Below are 23,465 nucleotides of genomic sequence, written 5' to 3'. Positions count from 1 at the left end.
TGCTTGGTAGTCATTTTGATAAGACTGACAGCTTCCCCGCCCACTAAGGTCGCAGAAGAACTAGTGAGGTACTTAAAGACTGTTCTAAATGTAGGAAATCTTTATTTCTCATCCACCCTTCAATTATTGTTTAATGATTTAATTGTTAAAATATAATTTGGTTAGTTGCTTGCTTGTTTGCTTGCTTAGAAAGCCACAGACCGTCAGCCACCTGATCACTTGTCACAGGACGGGAAACAGCAGCCGAATACCGTAGCCTGAAACCTTCCATAAATTGAATGCATTTGTTTAATACTTTCAGCATTTTTTTTTTCATTATTTGCGATTTGTTGGGAGCTCTTTTCAGTGACAGTGTCTCATTATGCTGTCCTCTACTGCAACAGTTTAATGGCACTCGACTGGAGGATTAACAGCTCCAACTGTCTGCATGGAGGCTCAGGGTCAAAGGTCATACTTTCATTAGGTGTTTTCTGGAAATTCACTTTACATTTGGATGAAACTTACATCAGACATCAGTGTAAGGTAAGGATAAAAATACAAAAATAACACAAATTTATGCAAAATCTATCCTCCAGAATTTAAGTATTTGCATAATATTCATGTTTATGTATGTAAGTACCTCTTTACTGTATGTATGTATGCATGCATGCAGCTATTTACCTATTGTATTGAATGTTATTGCTCCATTTGTCCTCGGTTGTGTTAGTGTCTCGCACTCGTCCCTGTACATAAAGTCTGTTTGAATTTTAATTTGACTGAGGGAGTCTGACAGACAGTCAGGAAATGTTTCTCTGTGTTTTCCCTGTAGGCTGTTCTTACATTTAACCACTTTCAACCCACAACGTCCACATGATATAAATTATTCATTGCATCCTCAAACTGCCAGTGAGTGTGTGAGCGAGTGAGTTCACATGTGCACAGCTGTACATGTCTTCACGCCGCTCGCTTTGTGTGTAGTTGTGTGGATTCTTATTGAGCTAATAAGTCATTTATACACTGACTGTTTGCTCAGCTTTTGTTTCTTTTTTTTGATGCAGTGATTTAAAAACAGCAGTGAAAACCAACCAATGTGTGAAACAAACTGTGTTTGTGTCAGAACTGATATTTAGCTGTTACTTCATTTGAAGGCTGCCTGCTCTACAGTACATCAAGCCCCCAAAGCACTGAACATCTGGATATTCCTTATCTGCCACTTTTACATCAAGATGAGACACGGTAATTTCCATCTTTATGCTTAAAGCATCTATAACACTGAACACTTTCAAAGCTAGAAAATGTATCATTTCTATGCAAATAATCTTTGACAAGGGGGAAACATTTTCCATTTGCATGGACAGGACATGTTTTCTGTGATGGAGCTGAGTTTAGCAGAGGTTCGCTGTCAGATGCACTGTATTTCTGCAGTAGTTTTGTCATTTTACCATTTTACTCAATTCTAGCTCAAATGCAACTTCAGCATAATGAGAATATGATATTAGCATAAATGACAAGCAACAAATGCAGCTGATTAAAGTATTTAACTAGTTATTAGTCACTAATAATGACTTTTAGTGTATTTTTTTATTTTGATTCATCTTTCTATCATTCTGTTATCACCTTTTATGTTATATTTTTTACTTTAATTAATGGAATTATTTTACATAAGTATTTCCAAACAAATACTTAAAATTTCAAACATACTGTGAAGTGAATAAAATTTCTTCAAGTGGTGAAAGCAAGAAGTACATGTATGTGAAGAAGATGGCGGGAACACAGTAAAAGCCCAGTGTTTAGTGTCATAAAAGATTATAATATTAGTGGCACTGATGCTGCTGTTTGTGTATATTATTGGTTGCAAATTCGGAAAGGACGTGAAAAAAAAGAAAATATTTTGTCAGACTAAAAAGCCAGATATTTCGCTAGCTGCCTTTGGCTAGTTAGCCTAGCATGCTAGGTACGCGAAAGCCTGCAGCAGATCACACGACGCCACGCCTGTACAGTATGTCAGTCTGGACGTTTTACTGAAACAATTATGGACCTTTGTAGCTGTAAGATGTTTATTAGTTAGTGGGTTTTAACAGCTGCTTTAGATTCTGGGACCTACAGCTACTACAGAAGCCTGGACACAGACCGGACCTGGACCGGAACGGACCTGAACTCCAGGGAGCAGTGAGTAGCAGCACAGACATTAAACCCCTCTTTTCATTAACTAGATTAAAAAAAAACAGTACAACATGCGACAGGCACAGGCTGCTGCTTTTTCCCACAGAAACGAAATAGTTTCATACTCAGATCGTTCGAATAGTAAAACTAAAATGTCAAATTGAAGGTGCTGCAGCCTGTGACAGATCGAGTCCTCAGAGCGTTGACAGGTAGACAGACGCATCCATGCGTCAGGAACTGTGACAAACTGCAGAGAAGAATGACAAATGGGATGCTGCTCCTTCCTGCCTTGCTCTTTAACGCGCCTCTTAGCTGAAACACAGCTGGTCCTCTGTATTCACACGCTTTCCTGCTGCCTGCCTCTGAAAACCACACATCTAATTCTAATTTAAGTGTATTTCCACACATGTGAAAGTGTGTGTCAGTATGTGTTTGATGGTATTTCTGCGGGTTGCATCATCCCTCAACCCCAAGAAGGTCTGATGGACACTTTGAAGCCATGAAAGGACCCATCCGTCTGCGTACAGTATGTGTGTCTGTCTTTCATGGCTGGATGTGATGTTTCAGGGCTCCCGCATCCTCTTGTCCCTCGATTCTGTCTGTGAGGCTCAGAACCTGCTGGTGACACCAGATCCAATACGGGCCTTTTGTGGTTGAGCATAATGTGACTCAGAATGTGATGAATGAGAACCCTGTTGCTGCATTAGGACAAACTGTTTCTCACATCAGTCACAAGCTGCCTTTAGCCAAGTCAAAGCATTTGTGAAGCATGGGCTTCCCAAAACACGCTGCAGGTAAAAATCCACACTAAAATTAGGCTTCTTCTGACCTATAGAAATGCTTTTTTGTGCTGCAGTTATGGAAACGTATGCAAGTTCAAGGGAACATTTCAACCACCACAGGGAAGAAATGAGACAGGACACATAAGGAATGGTCACCCTTCTCCCCCCCAGTGAGCAGACAACGTCTGTATATTCTAAGGAAGGGGAGGCAGCTACTTGGTGCTGTTTTTATTAGTTCTTGTACAGTCTGATCTTGAGGATTTCGTTGCTGTCGCCGTCTCGTTTGTGTTGTTTGGTTGTTATTTTTGTGCTTCTTGTTGTGGTTGGGTCTGAAGTAAACAATCAGAGTAAATGTGCTTCTGCTGCTGGAGAGCCACATCAGTGGGGCTGCTGCAGCTCAGCGGGAAGTCTTCGCATCCAGGCTCTCAATCCCCTGATTTCCAGTGTTTTCGTCTTTCACACCTACATTACATTTGATTACAGCATGAGTTCAAGTGCAACGAGAGCTGTTCATCACCGCTTCACCGCTGCAGTACAGCTCTTTTCATTACAGGTGTATTGCTGGCAGATTGCACTTTAGTCCTAGCATCCTTCTTGTTCTCATAACTTTAAGTTTCCTCTCATTTACAGGAAGTTGGTAAAGTGTGATTCAGAACTAAACATATTTGTTATTGTTATGTAGAAAACTCAGACACAACAACACGTCCATGCAGACGCTCATTCACTGAGCGTTTGATTGCCTGTAACATTATTGATTGGCTGGAACGATAACAATCAACAGCTGAATAGTTTATAGCGTTTTTTATTATTAAACCATTTTTAACTACTGATGTGATCAATATTCACAGAGCAATTTAACAAACAGATTAAGTAAACACAACGTTATCCAAGCAGACAAATGAAACCACCCGAGGCAATCAGTGTTTCTCATTTGCTCTTCCACCGCTGTCTGTCTCTTCCCACGAACCGGACAGACAAAACCTAATTATGGAACATAACGCACAATGCCGCGCAAAAGCCTGATTCGCAGACGAACAAGCGTTGAATCAGAATACATGTCTGCGCAATTTAAAGGAGATTGTTGCCCAGTACACAGTATGTAGCTCAGCTTTAATAGGACTCTATACCTTCGTTTGTATAGACTTCAGACCTCAGCTTCTATAACACTCTGTAGACTGGAGCTGGCTTCCTACTTCCCCTCCTCCAACCCAGGTGTTAATTTTCCTGTTGTGTTGAGTCCATCTGTCCCTGAAGCTGTGACTCACTGCAGCTGGAAACAGGCTTGTAGTGAAACAAAAAGCTTAATCTTCATTGCTGTGTTTGTTGTTAGAGAACAAAAGGCGCGTGTTTCTATTAAAACGTCCAGTCATGCAGAACCACTCTGGCAGGGATTTAAAAATGCCACATCGCTTACAGAGACACTACAAACGTGATTCATAGAAAAAAGGCAGCTACCATGACTGAATAAACATTCTAAAGGCATCAGTGGTTTCCTGGATAAATTCAGTGTTGGCTCCAGCTACAGTCAGAAAGCGGTTCTGACATCGTGAGCATTTATTTACTTAAGTCAGGTCCAGGGCTGAAGTGCTCACTGAAGCAGTGAATCACGGCTGTGTTCACGCTGAAGGTCTAGTGTCACGCCAGTAGGTGGCGCCACACCCGCTAGGCCTTCAGCCACAAAGCAGGAGTTTAAAGGGAAGAAAGACGAGGGTGTGGAGGAATAGGTCGGGCATGGAGTCAATGTGACTTCTCTGTTGTGCAGCAACCGTTGGTATGAGCCCATTAACACCTGGACGCTAGCAACGTCAGCAAACACGTCCCATGGAGACAAAACACTCTTAGCGCCACCTAGTAAAAATGTCATGTGTAATTCTTAGTCAGGACCATTCTGTTAATCTAAACGGCCTATTAGCATCTTAATGTTAAAGCCCATTATGTGCTGCTGTTGTGAAAGCAAAGCAGCCAATCTGCAGGATGGTTACACACGGCGTAGTTACAGCTCTGCGCTTCTGTTCACACAGCTTTGGTTCCTGTCAACCCAGGGGTCAGAGAGCGGTACCCTGACTCTGCCTGTCAGCTGAGATGCCCCAGCTCCAGCAGCACAGGAACCAGCGCTCACACTGTAAACCATGCATCACTGAGTGTGACGCATGCTCATCGAGCAGCGTTCCTCCGCAGTGAAGTCTCGGTTTCAGATCAGGCTGGAATCCGCGTTTCTGCACAAACATCTGCAAATCAAAGTAAAAGTGGGCAGAGACAAACGAGCTGAGCTCTGTGATCGTGTCTTCGTCCTCTTGTTGCTCTGTCAGTTGTCCTGCCCTCCCGTTGCTCACTGTGACAACGTGACATTTGAATTGCTGGATATTTGCCCGTTTGCAATGCGCATCTGTCATTCATAGCAACACAAAGACACGGTGGTGTGATGTTGTCTGCGCTGGGTCAACAAATAGAATGAGCACAGACCATCTGCAGCCTGATTTTAATAGGATTTAATGTTGCAGCCATTTGTCTTAGTAAAAACAACAATAGCTTTTATCTTTGCTGTTGCATCGCCAGGTAAATATCCAGATGAGTGGTTGTTTCAGACACGGGCCCTTATTACTCACAGCAACATAAGTTGCAGGATTATTGGTTCCACGTTCATTTAGAGTGTGTCCTCTCACCTTGTTAGACTATTAAATTGTCCGCTTGTAATGAATCGGCCTACACTGATGTCCTGGGTTCAGCACCATAGCATCACTGGAAGTTAATCATCAGGATAATTTCATCCTGAAACTCTCAAAAATAAGCTCAGTAAACTTGATAAAACCTAAATAACAACATTTCTGTTCCATAAATCCTCCTCTAACAGGTTCTGACCATTAGACAAACAACCACTGACTCAAATACAATAGGAAAGCAAAGACAGGCAGCAGAGGAACGTCAGGTGATTTATGGCTCCTCGTACTGTAATGAACTTTTCTGCAAACAGTGCAGTCACTGCAGCCATAAATTATCCAGAGCAGAGACATGAGCAGAGAGAGGCTTTTGTTTTCTGAGAAAGACCAACACTTGGGTTTTTAATTTCAGTTTCCCACAATCCATTTCTGCATTTAATTTTTGATGTGAATTTTGAGTTTTTATGACAGAAGCATTTGTTGTGACTGTAAAGGAAGCTGAAGTCCTCCACAAAGTTTGAGTCACAGACATGTTGGGCAGCTCAGCTGTAGTTGAGTCAAATGAGCCAGTTCTGCTCATAGATCAGATGTAAAGAGCATCAGACACGAGAAGCTGCATCTTAGCATGAGTGCCACTAATAAAACATGAACGATGATTAGCTCATGTGCTGTTGGCTCCGCTCTTATTGAACTTAAAGTGCTGAGATGACCGTCCTGCTGGTGTGTGTGTGTCAGGCTGGGATGCAGTCATCATTCAGTTGGAGTTCATGAATCGGTGCCCAGAGGTGACACGTGCTTTAGTAAAGCTGCCACACAAACGTCATGTGTTTCACCTGAGAAACAAGTAAACCTGCTTCTGATGTTGACTGAGCTTTGCTCCGTATATGAAGAAACTGGTCCTGCTCATTAGATGAGGAGCGTCTGAATCCTCAGCCAGTCAGTGCATCATTACATACATCATTCTCTACGTTCCTGCATTTGAAAGGTGAAAAATGAAATTGAACAAGAGAGAAACGAGATTTCACCTTCAGGAAACAAACTGAAAAGTAGCAAAGAAACGTAGAGAGGGGAAGAAAGAAGAGGAGAGTTTCCCTCCAGCCACGAGAAATCAATCAACCCCACACGTCTGTCAGTCTGTTCGTCCAGAAACAAAGCAGCACAACAACGGAGCTGAAATATTTAAACACACACACTCCCAGCAGTCGATCAGCTGGAGCTCAAAGCTTCACTTCCTCTTTTTATCCCCTGCATCCTTCTCTCTAATCACAGCCTGGCAGACTGATCGGTGTGTGTGTGTGTGTGTGTGTGTGTGTGTGTGTGTGTGTGTGTGTGTGTGTGTGTGTGTGTGTGTGTGTGTGTGTGTGTGTGTGTGAGAAGCGGCGAATAAAACCTGAGGAAATTTGAACTAGAAAGGCAAAAACAAACAAATTCAGAGAGCGAGAGGTAGGTTTGAGTGGCCTGAAGACAGAGGAGCAGCTGCAGCATACGGCAGCAAAAAAGCCACACACGCCCGGATGAGGACAATGGATGTGTGATTATTTGAGCCCAGATGTTAATTCGTTGTAATTTCTGCAGTGTTTGCTCTGACACATGAAGGATTCGCTCTACCTCAGACACGCTGCAGTGGAACCTAGCGCTGGTTGGCTCCAGCTGGAGTGGGCCTGAGGCTGTGGCAGCGCCGCGCTGGCATCAAAGCCCGGTGGATAAACTCCACGGTCACATGCGGCACCGCAGGGCGTCACCACCGCGCCGTCGCCGTGCACGTTGTTACAACGGCAACAGTGGGTTACAGAAATACGAGCTGAGCCTCTCTGGGTTTTGGTCTAGATACCTGCCTTTATTGATGAGGATGAGGAAGATGTTCTGGTTTCTGTCGGATGGTCTGACTAGTTGGACCCTGGAGGAGTCACCTCTGGGTCAGAACGCAGCCAAGCAGCCTGTAAAACCCAGACCTGTTCCCGCAGAGAAAGCAGCTCTTCATGCTAAAGTTTCACTAAATCACTTCAGTTGTCCTTTAAATCTGTGAACACGCTGGGTGTCATCTATAACAAACAGGTGCTTCCAAACGCAGACATGACAGAAAACGAAAGAAATGAATCAGATCAAACAGAATTAGTCAGTTCTACAAACATTTGCATAGTTTTTGGCTGTTTGACAGATTCTCTCCCTGGTTCATTTCCGCAGTGAAGACATCAGATCATTTCAGTCTCATTCATCATGAATTTATTTCCTCTGTGGCAGGAAATCCCATTTCAGGAGCAGGTAGAACTGGGATAAACAGCCTCAGGAGCTTTAGCATTATTAGTATGTGGTGCTTGGACAGTGAGCAGATGTGACCTCACTGTCTTTGATTGTTGAGTGTGATAAAAGTGCAGATAATAATAATAGGTCCAGCTGCTCTTTAGCGATACTCAAACCTCCGCTGCTGCGTTTCCGGTGACGTGCCAGCGTCTGCCCCCAGGCTTAGTGTGATTGGCTGACATCTCATTATACACATGACTGAGGCTCAGACAGCAGAACCGATTGGTTCGCTGACGGAAAATGAAAACGTGATTAGTTCAAGTTCAGGTTCAAATACAAATGAGGCTGTTTGGTTGAGGATAATGTGAATGTTTTCGGCTGCGGTTCTTGCTACGTGTCAGACTCCACCGCTAGTCCTCGCTCTGGAATGACAAGGAAGCTCACAAGCATTAAAACGGACACATTAGATGGAATGGTGTGAATTTACCAAATAACGATCAGGCCGTCTGTCAGACAGCTCGGGTCAGGAGGGGCACAGATGACCTACGCTCTGTTCTGTCCCTGAACGTACCGTGACATCAGTCCCCCTGCTAGCAGTGTTTCTGATACTAACAAAGCAGAGAATATAAACTGCCTGTGCAGTAAACGCCTCATTCCTCTTTTACAGACCCTGATGTCAGACGGTTGTTGGAAATGAACGGCAGCACACGTTCCAGTGGCGAGGTACTGATCCACAGAGTGCTGCATGAAGACAGACGAGCTTAGACTCTGCTACTGTTATCAGTTTGCTAATTAGGTGTGAAGTTCAACAAAGCTTGGGAATCGATAAGCGTGTTAATGAAACGCGTTTGGAAGATGGACACGTAGCTGTGACGTGAGGAGCTGCGTCGGCGTCAGATATGCTCCCGTTTATCTACAGCCATAGGCGTGTGTGGTTCTACAGGACCCAGAGAGTCCTGTGTAAACAGGCTTACTTTTAATACTCTCACCCTCGTCAGGAAATCATTCAGTCGCAGCTAAATTAAATTTTGCATCAGCCTCGTGGCTAAAATGAAGTCAATAAAATATCTTGTAGGAGTTCTTCTCCCCCACAGACGACTTTAATTCCTCGCCCCCGAACACAACACGTAGTAAATTAAAATTCACACGTTTACAGTCGTGTTTTTCACAAACCTGATGAGACTGAGGATGGGAGCGTTGATAGCAGTCACTTCAGGCTTGTAACGTCAGACCTGAATCATTAATAAAAGCAGAGGAGCAGACAAATATGTCATGGCCCTGCAGGACCAAAGACTTGAGGTTGGTTTGTTTTTGATGGATGAGTGGATTAGATTACGGGGGAACACCTCAGTGACTGTCTGACAATGGCTAAGTAAAACATCTGGACACTGGGATGTCAGGAGGATGCTGAGGCTGAGGCTTTGTCTGAGGCTGAGGCTGAGGTTGTCGGTGAGGCTGAGGCTGAGTCTGAGTAGGATGCTAAGTCTGTGACTTTGTCTGAGGCTCAGTCTGAGGTGGATGCTGAGGCTGAGGCTGAGGTTGAGTCTGATGCTGAGGTTGAGGCTGATGCTGAGGCTAAGGTTGATGCTGAGTCTGATGCTGAGGCTGAGGTGGATGCTGATGCTGAGGCTGAGGTGGATGCTGAGGCTGAGGCTGAGGTTGAGTCTGATGCTGAGGCTGAGGTGGATGATGAGGCTGAGGTGGATGCTGAGGCTGAGTCTGAGGCTGAGGTTGAGGCTGATGCTGAGGCTAAGGTTGATGCTGAGTCTGATGCTGAGGCTGAGGTGGATGCTGAGGCTGAGGTGGAGGCTGAGGCTGAGGCTGAGGTGGATGCTGAGGCTGAGGCTGAGGTGGAGGCTGAGGCTGAGGCTGAGGTGGAGGCTGATGCTGAGGCTGAGGCTGAGTCTGATGCTGAGGCTGAGGCTTAGGCTCAGGCTCTGGGCTCTCCCTACACCCCTCTCCCATTCCTTCCCTCCTTCCTTTCTGGGTTCCTTCATTTTACCCTCCTCTCCTCTACTTCCACTGTCGTAGCTGAATTAAGTTTGTCTTAAACAAGCTCAGACATGGAGTCACGCGTTCATGTTCAGAATCACTCTCTCTCCACCTTCCTCCCTTTTTCCTCTCTCCTCTCGGAGGATTCGCCTTCATTCCTCCGTCAGCTGCTCAGTGTGTGTCTGTGTAATAGTTTTGGGACCGACACAATTTAGAAGTTCACCTTGACTCAAACAGAAGCGAATTATTCTGCTCTCTTTGCTCTGAGGCTCCACACTCCTGTTCTCTTGTGTTCTTCCTCCTCATCTCTCTTTCTCTCCTCTCTCCTCTTTCCTAACTGCCCTCTCATTTTTCTTTGTTTACCTCGGTCCTTCTCGCCTCTGCCTGTCTCCTTTCATCCATCCTTTTTCTCCTCCTTCCTTATACCTCGGTTTAATTCCTCGCATCTTTCACATTTCTTCTTCACCTCATCCCTTTTCATTCTTTTTCGGGTGTCCTACCTTTATTTCTCTTCTCTTCACCTTTCCTCCCTCCTTTTTCTGCCCCTCCTCATTTCATACACATCCTTCCTTTCTCCCTCTCCTCCCATGTTTTCTCTCTTGCATTGTTTTATCTCTGTTCTACCTCTACATTTGGTGATGGATGCAGTGGTGCCAAGGTAATTTGATGGATGGTTTATCAACAGATTCGTTTGGCACAACATGTCTGCAACTCGTTTTCTGAAGCTCTCTGTTGGCCTTCAAATCACATCATTGGGCAGATTGTCTTTCTTTCATTGGCTGCAGGGCTCAAACCTTTGGACCCTCAAACATATGAATACAGCGAAACATCCAACATTTCAGTTTAAGTAAAGTTTCCTCAGAAAGATGGGGAATAAAATGAGAAACACATCGGCTTGAATAAAAAGTCCTCATCCCAGTGGATGACTTCAACCGCCAACGGTTGCCCAGACAACCATCAACATTTATGCTAATGTGCTGCATACACACACTCTGTGCCTGAAGTCGCTGAATGAGCCACATATGAATCATAATTAAAGGAGTATTTCCCCAAATTATCTTCCTGTAAAAAGGAGAAACGTGCGTGTGCTGTCCTTGAGTTGCAGCAGAAAAGATGAATGAGCTGTAATTACGCTGATCCACAGATAATCGCAGGAGGAAACGTAGCCAAGGTCGGCCACCGCAGGAGGAGAGCAGCTTATGAAAAATTCACCTGTGCAGCCTTAAAACTTCAGGGGTCATGAAATTAGTTTCCAGGGGAAGAGTGGAGCTTTTCACAGCGATGGTAAATTATGCAAGACTGGAGAAGCAGCGTGTTTGGTTGTTGGGAGAAATGATGCAGAAATATGAGGCTTTGGATTCTTGATTATGCTTTGAATGTAACTGCCAGATGACACTTAGATATGGATTAAACGCCACCTATCGGTGCAACAGCCAGCTATTCCTGGTTCAGCGCTGAGGTCGGACGAAGAAACTTCAACCTTTAAACCTTTCTCTGTTTTTTTTTTTTTATGAACATCACAGGACTCTGGTCAACTCAACTCTGCACCTTCTACCTTCTGTATTCAATGCACCCCCCATCCCTCCATCCCTCCATCTCTTCATCCCTCCATCCCCCCATCCCTCCCTCCATCCCACCACCTCAGCAGGTTAGGACAGACATCTTTCAGCCACTCCAGGTAATCCGGTCCTTACAGTGTGGGAGGAAGGACTTCACCACCTGTTGCCTCAAGTCTCTAGAAAGTCTTATTGAGTTTAGTCCCAGATTTTAGTTCCAAAGCCCTAGGTCAGTTCTGGTGCAGTTCTGGCTCTTGGTCAGATGTAGTTCCGTTCAGGTTCCACTGGGCAAACGTTCCTTCTTCTGTGGAGCCGAGGCTTCCACCACGGAACAGCTTGCACCACAGTCGTAGAAGTGTGGAAGGTTGTGTTTTTGTCAGCCATTTTGTTGTGGTGCCTCTGAAACTAAATGTTTACCTGCTGAGACCAGCGGCCACTTCACGCTCTGATTATGGTAGTGATCAGAGATCTCACATCTGATATTATCCCCCCTGTGCTGCTTCCTGGAGTGTTTAGTCACGAAGCGGCCCTTCGTTTAGCGCACTGTGAACGTAGCAGTGAAACAACAGCTCTAAACTCACCTGGACACCTCCACTCTCCCTCATCCTGAAGATGCTGCATTATAGAGTGATAACACAAACAAAACAAGAGTCATCCAGGGGAACTGCTGCTGGTTAGCGCTGACTGACCTCCAGTCCCCTGCAGAGAGGCAGACGGAGAACGGGAGGCTGGAGGAAAGCGGGCTGCAGGCAGCCATGACGGCGCTATCAGGCTGCTCCTCAGAGACAGAGGGGGAACAGGCTGAAACTCAGAGCATCAGTCAGGGAAGCACTGACCAGGATCTGAACATGCAGAACTATGAAGACTGAGGAGAGTTAAACTCACAAAAGTGAAATAAATCAAGCTTTGATTCATTGTTACAGAACTAATAGAAGAAGAAGCAACAGTGGTGCTGCCTGGTTGAAGCTGGTCATAAATGAAGGATCTGATTCCTCCTGAAGGAGATGATGGTTTGAGCTTTTTCTCTGCGTGTGCCCTGTAAACACATTCTAACACTGTTGCATCACTATTCATTAGATATGAATAGAAGAGTCTCTGGGGGCCGACTCTGGATCTGCTGCTCTGTGGAGCATTTTTCTTTAATTGAATGTCTTTTCAACTCTCGTGGCTGTAACGCTGCTGAGGGACTTCTCTCAGTGTTAATGGGTTTTCTTGGCCGTCATGGTTTATAATGTTGCTGTGGGGATTTGGAGCAGTCCTGTGATATTTGAAATGTATTAAAGGATTATTGAGTTTTTCTCTGTCACGTCCTGTGAGGAAGTGTGACTGATGTTACGTTTGCAGCTCTGCAATCACTGTAGTTGAGACATCTGATTAATAATCATATAAACAAAACAATCCCTCAAATCAATAACGAGCATCAGACACAGCAGCTAAGTGGCTGAAATAAAGGTCTGATGAGTGTGAATCTAAATGACACGCTTGTTACTACACTACAGTAAGTAAAGCATCTGTGAAAGGTGAAAGGTCAAAAGTTCCCATAAACAGGGAAGTATAAATATAAAGCATGGAGCAGAGGCTGCAGTCTGGCTCTGACATGACTCACTAATAACCTGCAGAGGTGCTGCAGAGCCCTGTCCACTACTGCCTATGACTGACAGGTCACAGGTGTCAGTGGTGAGGAGAGGGTGTGATCTCCTCTAATCACTTGGGCTGAGGACGCTACCAGCATGGAGTCGTGTTGTTGTAGGCGGGGCTGTGCTACGTGGTCCTCTAGATGATTGACAGCTCGCTCAGTCTGAGTGGTTCTGACCCAGCTTCACAGGCCAGTCTGTTGGTGAGGGTGCGGGACAGCGTGTGTGGTTTTAGCCTGTGTTGAACCTGATGTGAACTGACACATGAAAATACCCACAATCCCCTGGGACGAGCCTCTCCGCTGTCACAGCGTGACACCTAATGGCAGCAGTTTGTCCAGTGGACGTTAAATTAGTTCCCTGCACGAAAATAGTGAGCGCCTTTCTTTGCACCTGTAAAGAGGTGGAAATGATCGAGTCAGCTCATGTTTTGCTTAAGTGAGGACCTGCTCCGTCTGCCGGCCCACGCTACCCATCAGGTGCTCCAGTCGCTACAGCAAATAAAAGCCTGTATAAAACACAGCAGCGCGGAAGGAGACTCTAAATGCCAGACAGTCTTCAATTAGTCTAAACGAGCAGAATGTGGAAGTGGAACGCTGTGGACTCCTCCTAGTTTACAATCGATCCAGGCCCTGAGATGAAGAAACCCAGGGCTGAATCTCATCAGCTTTGAGTCCAGTCTACTGGGTTTGAATAATGCAGGTTCACCTTATCAGGAAGCTGGCGAAGCAGCGAGCTTCATGCTTCACCAACGATTCTCCTACTGAACAATCCACCAAGAGTCAAGGCAACTCCTGCTTTGCATAATATTTGATATTTCAGAACCAAACAAGCAAGAAAACCCACGGGAGACGAACTGAGTGTTGACTGAGACCTTCCCCTCGTTCTGCTCGTTGTGTTTTACTGAGACTGATGGATAAACGATGGATTACTGATACAGGGACAGAACGATCGATAGAGGGAGGAGAGAGGCTGAAATGAGGCCACCCATCTGTTCACAGCGCTCCATTCATCTGCTCTAGCGCCGGACGTTTAATCTGAACCAAAAGGAGGAGGAGAAGAACAAACATCGAGGAGTCCTAGGAGGAAGGGAGGAGCACAGTAGGAAGGAGAGAATAACAAGGAAACAAGGAACCAAAACAAGAAAGAAACAAAATAACAAGGTTTTAACACTGAGGAGAGAGAGGGAGGACAGAAAGTAGACGGAAAGTAGGAGATACAAAAGGAGATGAAGAGAGATTGTGTGAGGTAGGAAAGGAGACAAGGAGCTAGGTCAAGATGAAGGAAATACTTCTCTGGACTGTTGATGTTAATAGACAGAACTGGAGCCCCCCCCAGTGGCTGACACACACACACACACACACACACACACACACACACACACACACACACACACACACACACACACACACACACACACACACACACACACACACACAGGTTAGAGGCTGTGAAGAGGAAAAATCATTTATTCAGTGTTTCATTACCTTCTTATTTGGGGCGAGAGACTCATTTATTCTCATCAGAGAGAATCAGGATATTGTGCATTAACTCCATCAGTGTAATGATGTGGAGCACTGTGTGTGTGTGTGTGTGTGTGTGTGTGTGTGTGTGTGTGTGTGTGTGTGTGTGTGTGTGTGTGTGTGTGTGTGTGTGTGTGTGTGTGTGTGTGTGTCCAATACGTCCATCCACAGAACCCCAAAAAGACCCAATGTGCTACTAATAATGAAGACAAGCCGGAGGCGCTTTACAGTGATGGGACACTACATCCAGTTCATGTGACAGGGTCGGAGGTGGACAGCTTCAATAAGGGAACCAGCCGGCGGACCAGGAATTTCTATCATTTCATGATTCTGAACAGAACTAGAACTTACCAGAACCTCAGAGAAGCAGAGCCAGTGAAACCTGTATCTGGGTCGGAGCCCAGCTGACTGTGGTTCCGTCTGCAGCTCCCACCTGGCCGGGTCTGCTTCACGCCTGCTGAACACTTCAAACCGTCCGTGCAGCTGCAGACGGAGACAAACACGGAACTGGCTGCTTCAGAATGTGCATATCCTTTTAAAGGGTCCAACTCACAACTCACATAGCAGGAAGCTACTGCAAACAGCCATGCAATATGTGTTTGTTTTCTGTGTTTTATTACCTGATTCTCATCGGGACATGGTTGAAAACACTTGTTGCAGGTGCTTGAAACCATTTCAGATCAGATTAGATCACGCCACACCACGGTTTCCTGGCAACGGATCAAACTGTACACTCATACAGCAACAGGCTAGTTGTGTGAACATTTACTGTATTGTTTACTTTGTGTTGTTGTGCAGGCTGAACTTGGGCTCGGAGTCATGGGTGTCTTCCAAACATTTAGAAAGTTAATACCATCATTAGTAAGAAGAGACAAAAGCCTTGTGTGACTCCTCCTCAGCAGGTATGTGTCTGTGAACCTTGCTGTTTGGAACCGGGTCGGGACATGAAAGAACTCTGGTTCCAAGAAACGGTGATGAACAAAATCTGTATCATGCTGCATTTGTTCTTCTCCAGAGGCTGAACACCATAAAGTGTTCAATCGAGTGTGACGATCTCGCTGACCTTTGACCTTCCACACAGCAGCAGGTGTGTTTAACACAAACCAGGTAGAGTACGGTAGAATATGAGTCGTTCTAATGGTAAATGAAGGCATGTTTCAGGTCCAGGACGTGAACATACTCCAAAGAAGGAATAGTCTAAAACCAGTAGGATCCAGTTTAGTTAGTTAACCATTCAGTATGTTACAGAAAAGTTTGAGTGAGTAAACCATCCATCAACAGATCCATAAGAGGAATTCCCATAACCCGACGGGCAGGCCTGTGTCTGCAGCAGCAGCGGTGGGCGAGTTCATAACCTCACAGCCTTGTTGTGTTAAGTCTGGAGACGCTGTCTGTGTTGTGTCTTCTCCCTCATCGTTTTTAGATGACTCTTATCATTGCATTGAATAGTTTTGTGACTGGATTGAAGCATATGAGCGTGTTCACGTTCACAGGTTTACCACAGAAGTATCTGACTCCTGCTCAGATCAGTGCAGAGGCACAGGTATGTTTTGTTGAGTGTGAACTGACTCAACTAACTGATGTGTGCACACTTTCACTTTCAGGTTTGGAACCTGCTTTACAGGTGAGTTTTTTGTTCTGCACGTACGCTACACTGTAAAAGATGCTACACCCACAAAATAGGTTTTATATACTACTTATATTTTAATTGTTTGTAATATAATTGATTTTATTAGTTTTTTACTAAAAAGTCTTAATATACGTCCTTGTTACTTAAAATATATCAGTTTTTATATAACCATATATTGTAAATAAAACAATTGTAATTTATTCGGCTTATTTATATGAATGTGGATTTTGTGTACTGTTATAAAAGCGAGTTGACATACACAATTTATTAGAGCGGCTGCCGATGTGGGAAGTGTCTTCATGATCATCATCGCCACTGTTACAAATTTTAGAATGGACGTGTTTGAAAACGCAGATACGTAGATAATAATTATTTGCCTAAATGTCCTGAGTTATATTTTTAAGTTGCACAAATTTAAATTTGATGCTCTAATTGACAGGTGACCAAAATATAATGGGCCATTACACTGAATAAAATGACAGGGTAAAAACAGTGGGAATAGTTTCTTACTTTTTTTGTAGACATTTTAACACAAAAAGTTACAAATTGCTTTCAATTATTAATGTGGGTTATTAGTCTTTGCATGAGCCTGGGGGCCAAGAATTTCATTCTTGTATCATTCTTATCATTAACATTTGTAAACAAATGGTGTAAAGTACCTTCACTATTGTAACTGCAAAGTTTACCTAAGATGTCATTAATTTGCCTTTCATTTCCTCTCTAATGTATGTAGGCACGGGTAAAAATGAGTTGGCAACGCAAAAGATGCAGTGACCGCTTACCTACCAGAAGTCACATTTTGAAACATTATAGACTCCCTCATGGAACCTTCAGTCATAGTCATTCATTACCATGCATATACTTGGAATGAGTGGTTTGCATTCACATTTGTCTCGATGCCATGTGGAAAGCCAGACACAAAGACCTGAGGTTGTCCTGTCCTTTACATGCCTGGTGTGTAGGACACAAGGGTTTCCAACAGAGAGAGAATGAACACAGCCTACTGCGACAGTTAAATCTCAATTTTGTGAGCTGGCCCCCTGACTTTTTTGAGTAAAAAACATGCACATATGTTTTTTTAGATGCTGTTGATAGCGTGAGACCTTTAGTACACTGGTATATGTATAGTACATACATACAGGACCTTTAACAGCAATCTGAAATCAGGCTGTGAGTTTTGATCAGATTTTACTTCTTAACAGAAAAGAAGAGAAGTGGTCCCGAGATGCCTGATTGAGCACATGGGGGGGAGACATGAAGGCCTCATCAGTGTCCACCACGTATGTATTGGGCTTAAAGCCACCCATCTATTTTTCTGTTTGTATGTATTTATAGTGTGAGGCACATGTATTATTGTCATTACCTGTTTGTCTGACCAAAGTCTTGATTCTTTTTTTTTGCCACCAATAGAGTCGTGATGAAACAGAGGTGCACAATGAGCTTGGCATTTGCCCACTGAAAATTTACATGTGCCTTCAGCCCAACACCATTGGAATCATCATAAATGACAGCCTGTGTTCAGAGGTTTGCCAAACCTGTCGAAAGCATGCTGCCTCCTGTTTGGACTTACCTCTGCCCTCGACCTCAAATATCCCTCCAAAACGGTGCATACTTTTGAGACATATCAGAGGCTCTTTGTGGGGTTGGACCCCATGCATCCTAAACCATCAAAGTATGCAAATGTCCTTGACAAGTTGTCTTCTTAGTGGCATCTGGCAATGTTTTTTTTGAAAAAATGCAATCACTTTGGTAGGTGAGTTTGCTAAATGCCAACATAAACGTACTATAACTTAATCAGATAATTGGATCATCTTCAGGGTGATACACTATAAATATTTGTCTCTGAATTTTACTAGTATTTTGATTTGAAATAAGTAGTCTTACAGATTTCTTTTGTTTGTTTTTGACCTTAAGACTCATTTGACAGGTACAAGTTGCTCAGGTAATATAATTTACATGGTTATTTTTCTTTTTTGTTCATTGTTCAGTGCCTTTATTAATGTCGACTTTGGCCTGTGTTCTGTGTCAATTATTACCTCAAATAGTCAAAAGTGTCGTGTGCACAATTTGGTTCTTAAAGTTCTTAAAAATAATAGTTGGTCAAAATATAGAAGTCCTGTAATAATTTTCGACAGTGTGGTACAATGTGATGTTATGGCTCACATTCACTTTTATCTAAACATTGCAGATTGGGCAGTTTGGATATTTCATTTTACTGTTCAGGTTGAAAACACACTTAATGCACTTACAGTATTGTGTACATTTGCGGCCACATTTATTGGCTGTTTTGTTCCCTGTTAAAAGTGACACTGGTTGACATTGAATAAAGGTTATTTTCTTCAATCTATATTCCCACCTTTTGTAATTGTTATTGACAAAGTCTGTTTATGTAAAGTTAATCAATGTAGTATGTAGACTATATAGCCATTTAGATTGTTTTCTGAGGTTATAGGCAGCACTCCATTAAAATGTTTATTCACATATGATTAGTTTAATTTTACTAAGAAAATAAAGTTATAAAACCCATGAATAAGTTACCTGTACCAACACTCATCTAACTGAGCAATACTAGTACTATTAGTTAACTCTTGATGAACTTGAACTTGATTTTGTTGTGTTTGTATTAAGTGTTATTACAGTGTTTCTTACACTTAAAAAAGGCAAGTTGACTCAACTTAAAACATCCATGCAGCCGCTTGCCTCACTTTTTATACTGTAAGTTAGATCTAGGTATTACTTTTTACAGTGTAGAGGATCCTTAGTGTTAATCTGTTTATACAGAGTGGCAGGTGCCGTGGAATTTGAATGTGACTTAATGAGAATAATAATAATAACAGAGGTTCACACAGGTTGTACCGTAACCTGTCATTTCAAATTAGGCTGGCAGCTCTGCTGTGGGCGTGTTCTGCACGGTGGTTGGCTGCAGCGCCCGCTGCCTCACGCCCGTTCAGACTGAGGTGGAACGTTTTGACTGAGCTGCCCTCAGTGACAGCGGAGCCTCAGTCTGCTGAAGGACGAGCTGCACGCCTACAGCCACAGGTGAGTGTGTGTGTGTGTGTGTGTGTGTGTGTGTGTGTGTGTGTGTGTGTGTGTGTGTGTGTGTGTGTGTGTGTGTGTGTGTGTGTGTGTGTGTGTGTGTGTGTGTGGAAGGAGGCCCACTGCTTCTGTGCTGTGTGGGACATGGGTTCATGCAATCAGGCTGCAATGGAGGTCTGAATAGATGATTGCCTTAAAGCTTTATGCAATGTTCCCATGGGTGTGTGTCAGTGATGTGAGAATGTGTTTTCCTTTAGAATGAGAGGAGCTAACAGGTGGGTGACATACTTACATACAAACATACTGTACATACAGTAACGTAATGTGTGAGCTCACGCTGGCGTCTCTTGTGCTTGCTGTGCAGGCCGTGAGCATGGCGTCGACCAACTACCTGCTGACTGAGGAGCAGCTGCTGTGCTGCATCTGCCTGGACGTGTTCACCGACCCCGTCACGCTGCTGTGTGGACACAACTTCTGCAAACACTGCATCACGCAGCACCTGAGTTTTAACAGCCAGCGCCGGTGCCCCATGTGCAAGGAGCAGGTGGACGGGAAGCACAGGCTCGGGGTCAACACCTTCATATCTGAGATGGCCGTTCAGTTCCGGCGCTCGGCCGGACGCAGGGGCGGCGGCGCAGAGCAGCAGGACGCCGCTCCACAGAAACACTGCGTCCACGTCCCCTCGCCGCCCAGAAAGAACGAACTCCAGCGCGCGTGCTTCCTGTTGGCGCTGGGCCTGGTGTGTTTGGCTCTGTTGGCCGGGGCGTTCCACACCCGTCACCTGCTGCTCGGCCTCTTTGGTGCCGGGCGGGCGGGCGGAGTGTGCAGCAGGCACGACAGGCCTCTGGAGCTCTACTGCAGGAACGAGCAGACGCCCGTGTGCCGGGCCTGCGCCGAGTCCACGCACAGGTTCCATCACGTGGTTGCTCTGGAAGAGGAATTCGACGCAGCGAGGGCGGAGCTTGGGAAGTCGGAGGCCGATCTTCAGCAGAGGATCCGGGAGAGGGAGCTGAAAGTTGAGGAGCTGCAGCGCTCGGCGGAGTTGAGCAGGGAAACGGCCGTCAGCGAGAAGGAGCGCGGGGCCGGGGTCTTCTCGGCTCTGATACGGGCCATGGAGGCGGCCCAGGCTGAGCTGCTCAGAACCATCCAACACAAGCAGGAAGCAAAAGAAAAACAAGTCAGAGGACTCATTGAAGAGCTGCTGCTGGAAATATCTGTGCTGAGCAGGAGGCGCGTGAAGGTGGAGCAGCTCTCACGCGCCAAAGACCCCCTGCTTCTCTTCCAGGACCTCCCGTCTCTGAACACTGAACCCTCGACCAAAGACTGGGCCGACGTCAGCGTCTGCCCAGAGTTCTACGAAGGAGTGATGAGGACGGCTCTGGTGAACGCTGTCAATCAGCTGACGGAGACGGTTGCCAGGGAGATGAAGAGCCAACAGGAGGCGGAGGTGCAGCGCGCCGAGCGCTACGCCGTGGACGTGACCCTGGACCCGGACGCGGCCCACCCGGCCCTCGTCCTGTCTGAGGACGGGAAGCGGGTCCACTGTGGGGACGTGAGGCACAAGCTCCCAGACGACGCCAAGCGCTTCCTGCTGGCGCTCAGCGTGGTGGCGAAGCAGAGCTTCTCCTGTGGGAGGTTTCACTACGACGTCCGGGTGGAAGGGAAGACGACGTGGACCCTCGGCGTGGCCCGGCACTCGGTCAGCAGGACGGGCAGAACCACGCTGAAGCCAGAGAACGGCTACTGGACCCTACAACTCCAGAACAGAACCCTGTATGCCCTGGAGACCCGTCCGGTCCCGCTTAGTGTGGACGCTCCTCCTGAGCAGGTCAAGGTGTTTGTGTCGTATGAAGAAGGTGTGGTGTCCTTCTACGACGTGGACGCCGCCGCTCTGCTCTACTCCTTTAAGGGCTGCGCCTTCACGGAGAGACTCCACCCGTTCTTCAGTCCTGGAGCCAGTGACGGAGGCAGAAACGCTGCACCGCTGGTCATCGCTCCGGTCCAGTAGTGAGACTCAAGGGTCAGTCAAAAGAAGGAAGTCCAGGCCGTCGCGGCCGCAGCCGCAGACTGGAGACACGAGCGGACCTGCTTCAGGCACAGCTCCGTCCAACGGAACCAGAACGCGACTGAGCTGGTCACACGAAGCTCATTCAAATAGTGATCTCAGCTGATCCAGGCTGCTGAGGCAAAGCAGCGGTAGGAGTTAAAATAGATAATTAGCTTCCAGGAAATCAAGAGAACAAGACAAACCCGGTCAAATGCTTTGCAGTATTTGTGGTCAAACGCTTTAACCTCAGTTTCATTTTAAGTCCTGCCGTTGACTGTGGTTGTCATCATAATCATCTTGCTGTGCTGCTTTGCCTGGTTCTGTCTCCAACACTGCGTTAGCAAGAGCAGACAAACTTGCTGCACTTCCCTCACTTTACTCTTTGTAGATATTCATGGTTCACAGAAGTTGAATGTAACATGTATTTGTGATGATGACAACAGCCACAACCCCCTAAATTAAAAAAGCATGGCACTGGTATTTGCACTTTAGGGTGGATTGAAGCTTTTCTCTGCAGTTTCACAGAGAACTGTTGAATCAGCACCTCTGTGTTCTGCTAAATGAGATCTGAATTACTCTGGCACCGCTGAGCGTCCCAGCGACGTTGTACCTGTCCTCCGTTCCTCCCGCTTCATTAACCTCTCGTTTCTGCACCTCGCCTCATCCCCTCGCCCGTGTCTGTTTAAATGAGCTGTCAATCATCCAGCCGCAATTACCCCAGCGTCGTTATTCATGTTCTTACTTTTACTTTGGTTTGGTGTTTTCTGTCATGTTGCCTCTGCAATGTTTCAGTTAGAAACTTTAGGTTCTGAACATGTTTGAAACAACTGCGTGAGACACAAAGCGGCTGCGAACGCTAGAGCCAAAGAAACGTTTTAAAGCTGTCACCAGTAAAACACAGTCCTTCAGGAGTCGATGTACGATCATTAAGGGACTTGGACCACAGCCTGGAGCACATGGATGCAGGAACATGCTCACGGCCAGTCCAGTCGACTCAAGAATTGTATCAAATAAAAACAACGATAATTACCAAAGAACAAAGTCAAATAAATAAAACTATATACTGTAAATGTTATTATAAATGTTAAATCATTTCAGATTTCAACACTCATTCAGAATCAGACACTTCTCGGAATCATCACTGTTAGACCAGATTCTTTCTGCAGCCGCAGGCATGTGAGGCGTGAACCCATGAATGTACAGCACAGAAGGAATACATGCATTGACTACAGGGCACAGGAAGTTTAGAGGAGAGCCAGTAAAATTCAGAACCAGTTGTTCCAGAGTAGCTGCATTCTTACATAGTCCCCCTAGACCCCTACAAAGACCACGACACGTCTGCGAGGACCGTCTCAGGCAGAAGCAGCCCATACAGTCTCGGCATGCGTTGCAGTTGTCGACCGCCGCCAGCAGGTGGCGCCACCTCACTGCAAACCCGCTGTGGCCACAGCTGCTCTTTATTCCAGCATTGAACTCAATCAAAAGTTCAGCATCCAGCAGCAGAAAGGTGTGTTTGTTCGTTTAACATTCAACGAGGGGTGATTAGTACCTGAACAGGTTAACAACAGCTTCCAGATCAGTTTAAACCCTGCCCCCCCCCCCCCCCCCCCCCCCCCCGAGAGAAGGACGCTCGGTTCTCAGGTGTCTGCGTGCACGCGGGAACAGAGCTCAGGTGAAGCGGAAGTCGCCGCAGCCTGAACCTGAGCTTCCTCCTCCTCTTTTTTCTATGTGATGTGATGTGAGACAGATGGAAGCCTCCAGCAGGAGACGCTCCTCTAAACCCCGCCCCCCTGGAGAGAGGCAGGGAGGCCCGCGGCTCGCTATCCAACGCCCACCGACGGGCTGACACCGACTCGTCTCATTGTGCCGGTGTTGGCCGGTGCTGGTCGGAGCCGCGGCGACTCGAACCGACAGACGGAGAACAGGTGAGAGCTGTGGGTCGCGTTCGGTGCCGCGGCGGGAGCGTGTGTTTGAGGATGTGCGTGAGTTTAGAGCAGATGAAGGAAGTGCGGTGAGTCTGTAGCGTCCTGGCTTCAGGCATCTCCGCTGTCTGCCACTACTTTTAAGGTAGAATTGATTGTATGTAATTGTTCACCCCCGTTGTGATACATGAGTAATTATACTTAATAACTACAGACCACATGGTTCCTACACTGGCATCTTGACATTTAAAGACGTGATGTGCTGCAGTTGTGAAATCCCGTGGAGCCGCTGGGAACCGGGCT

The 23,465-nt window shown here is 45.8% G+C and overlaps 2 protein-coding genes across 5 annotated transcripts in view; both read left to right on the top strand.

Annotated features, from left to right (window-relative positions):
* Positions 1 to 1,969: 1,969 nt before the first annotated feature.
* On the top strand, positions 1,970 to 22,315 carry LOC114862517 (zinc finger protein RFP-like). Of its 3 annotated transcripts, none has more exons than XM_055512115.1 (8): positions 1,970 to 2,148; positions 8,490 to 8,545; positions 14,699 to 15,429; positions 15,543 to 15,614; positions 16,132 to 16,151; positions 17,360 to 17,437; positions 17,568 to 19,196; positions 19,558 to 22,315. In XM_055512115.1, the coding sequence occupies exon 8, from the start codon at positions 19,567 to 19,569 to the stop codon at positions 21,199 to 21,201; it is 1,635 nt and encodes a 544-aa protein (XP_055368090.1). In that variant the 5' UTR covers positions 1,970 to 2,148; positions 8,490 to 8,545; positions 14,699 to 15,429; positions 15,543 to 15,614; positions 16,132 to 16,151; positions 17,360 to 17,437; positions 17,568 to 19,196; positions 19,558 to 19,566; the 3' UTR covers positions 21,202 to 22,315. The 3 variants fall into 3 exon arrangements, with proteins under 3 accessions (XP_055368090.1, XP_055368088.1, XP_055368089.1); XM_055512113.1 differs by lacking the exons at positions 1,970 to 2,148; positions 8,490 to 8,545 and adding exons at positions 10,959 to 11,098; positions 11,338 to 11,492; XM_055512114.1 differs by lacking the exons at positions 1,970 to 2,148; positions 8,490 to 8,545; positions 16,132 to 16,151 and adding exons at positions 10,959 to 11,098; positions 11,338 to 11,492; positions 16,021 to 16,070.
* Positions 22,316 to 23,011: 696 nt separating this feature from the next.
* cpm (carboxypeptidase M) overlaps positions 23,012 to 23,465 on the top strand; it is an 8,503-nt gene continuing 8,049 nt past the window's right edge. For both annotated transcript variants that reach the window (XM_029162947.3, XM_029162946.3), the window contains exon 1: positions 23,012 to 23,165. The gene's annotated coding sequence lies outside the window, so the exon portion shown is untranslated. The remainder of the gene's footprint in view (positions 23,166 to 23,465) is intronic.

The sequence above is a fragment of the Betta splendens genome, chromosome 9 (assembly GCF_900634795.4).
Source record: "Betta splendens chromosome 9, fBetSpl5.4, whole genome shotgun sequence".
In the NCBI taxonomy this organism is placed as follows: Eukaryota; Metazoa; Chordata; class Actinopteri; order Anabantiformes; family Osphronemidae; genus Betta; species Betta splendens.
This window is presented reverse-complemented; position numbering and strand designations above follow the sequence as displayed.

What these genes read in the sequence shown, in the direction of transcription:
- LOC114862517 (XM_055512115.1), top strand. Translation starts at nt 19,567, where the DNA reads ATGGCGTCGACCAACTACCTGCTGACTGAGGAGCAGCTGCTGTGCTGC.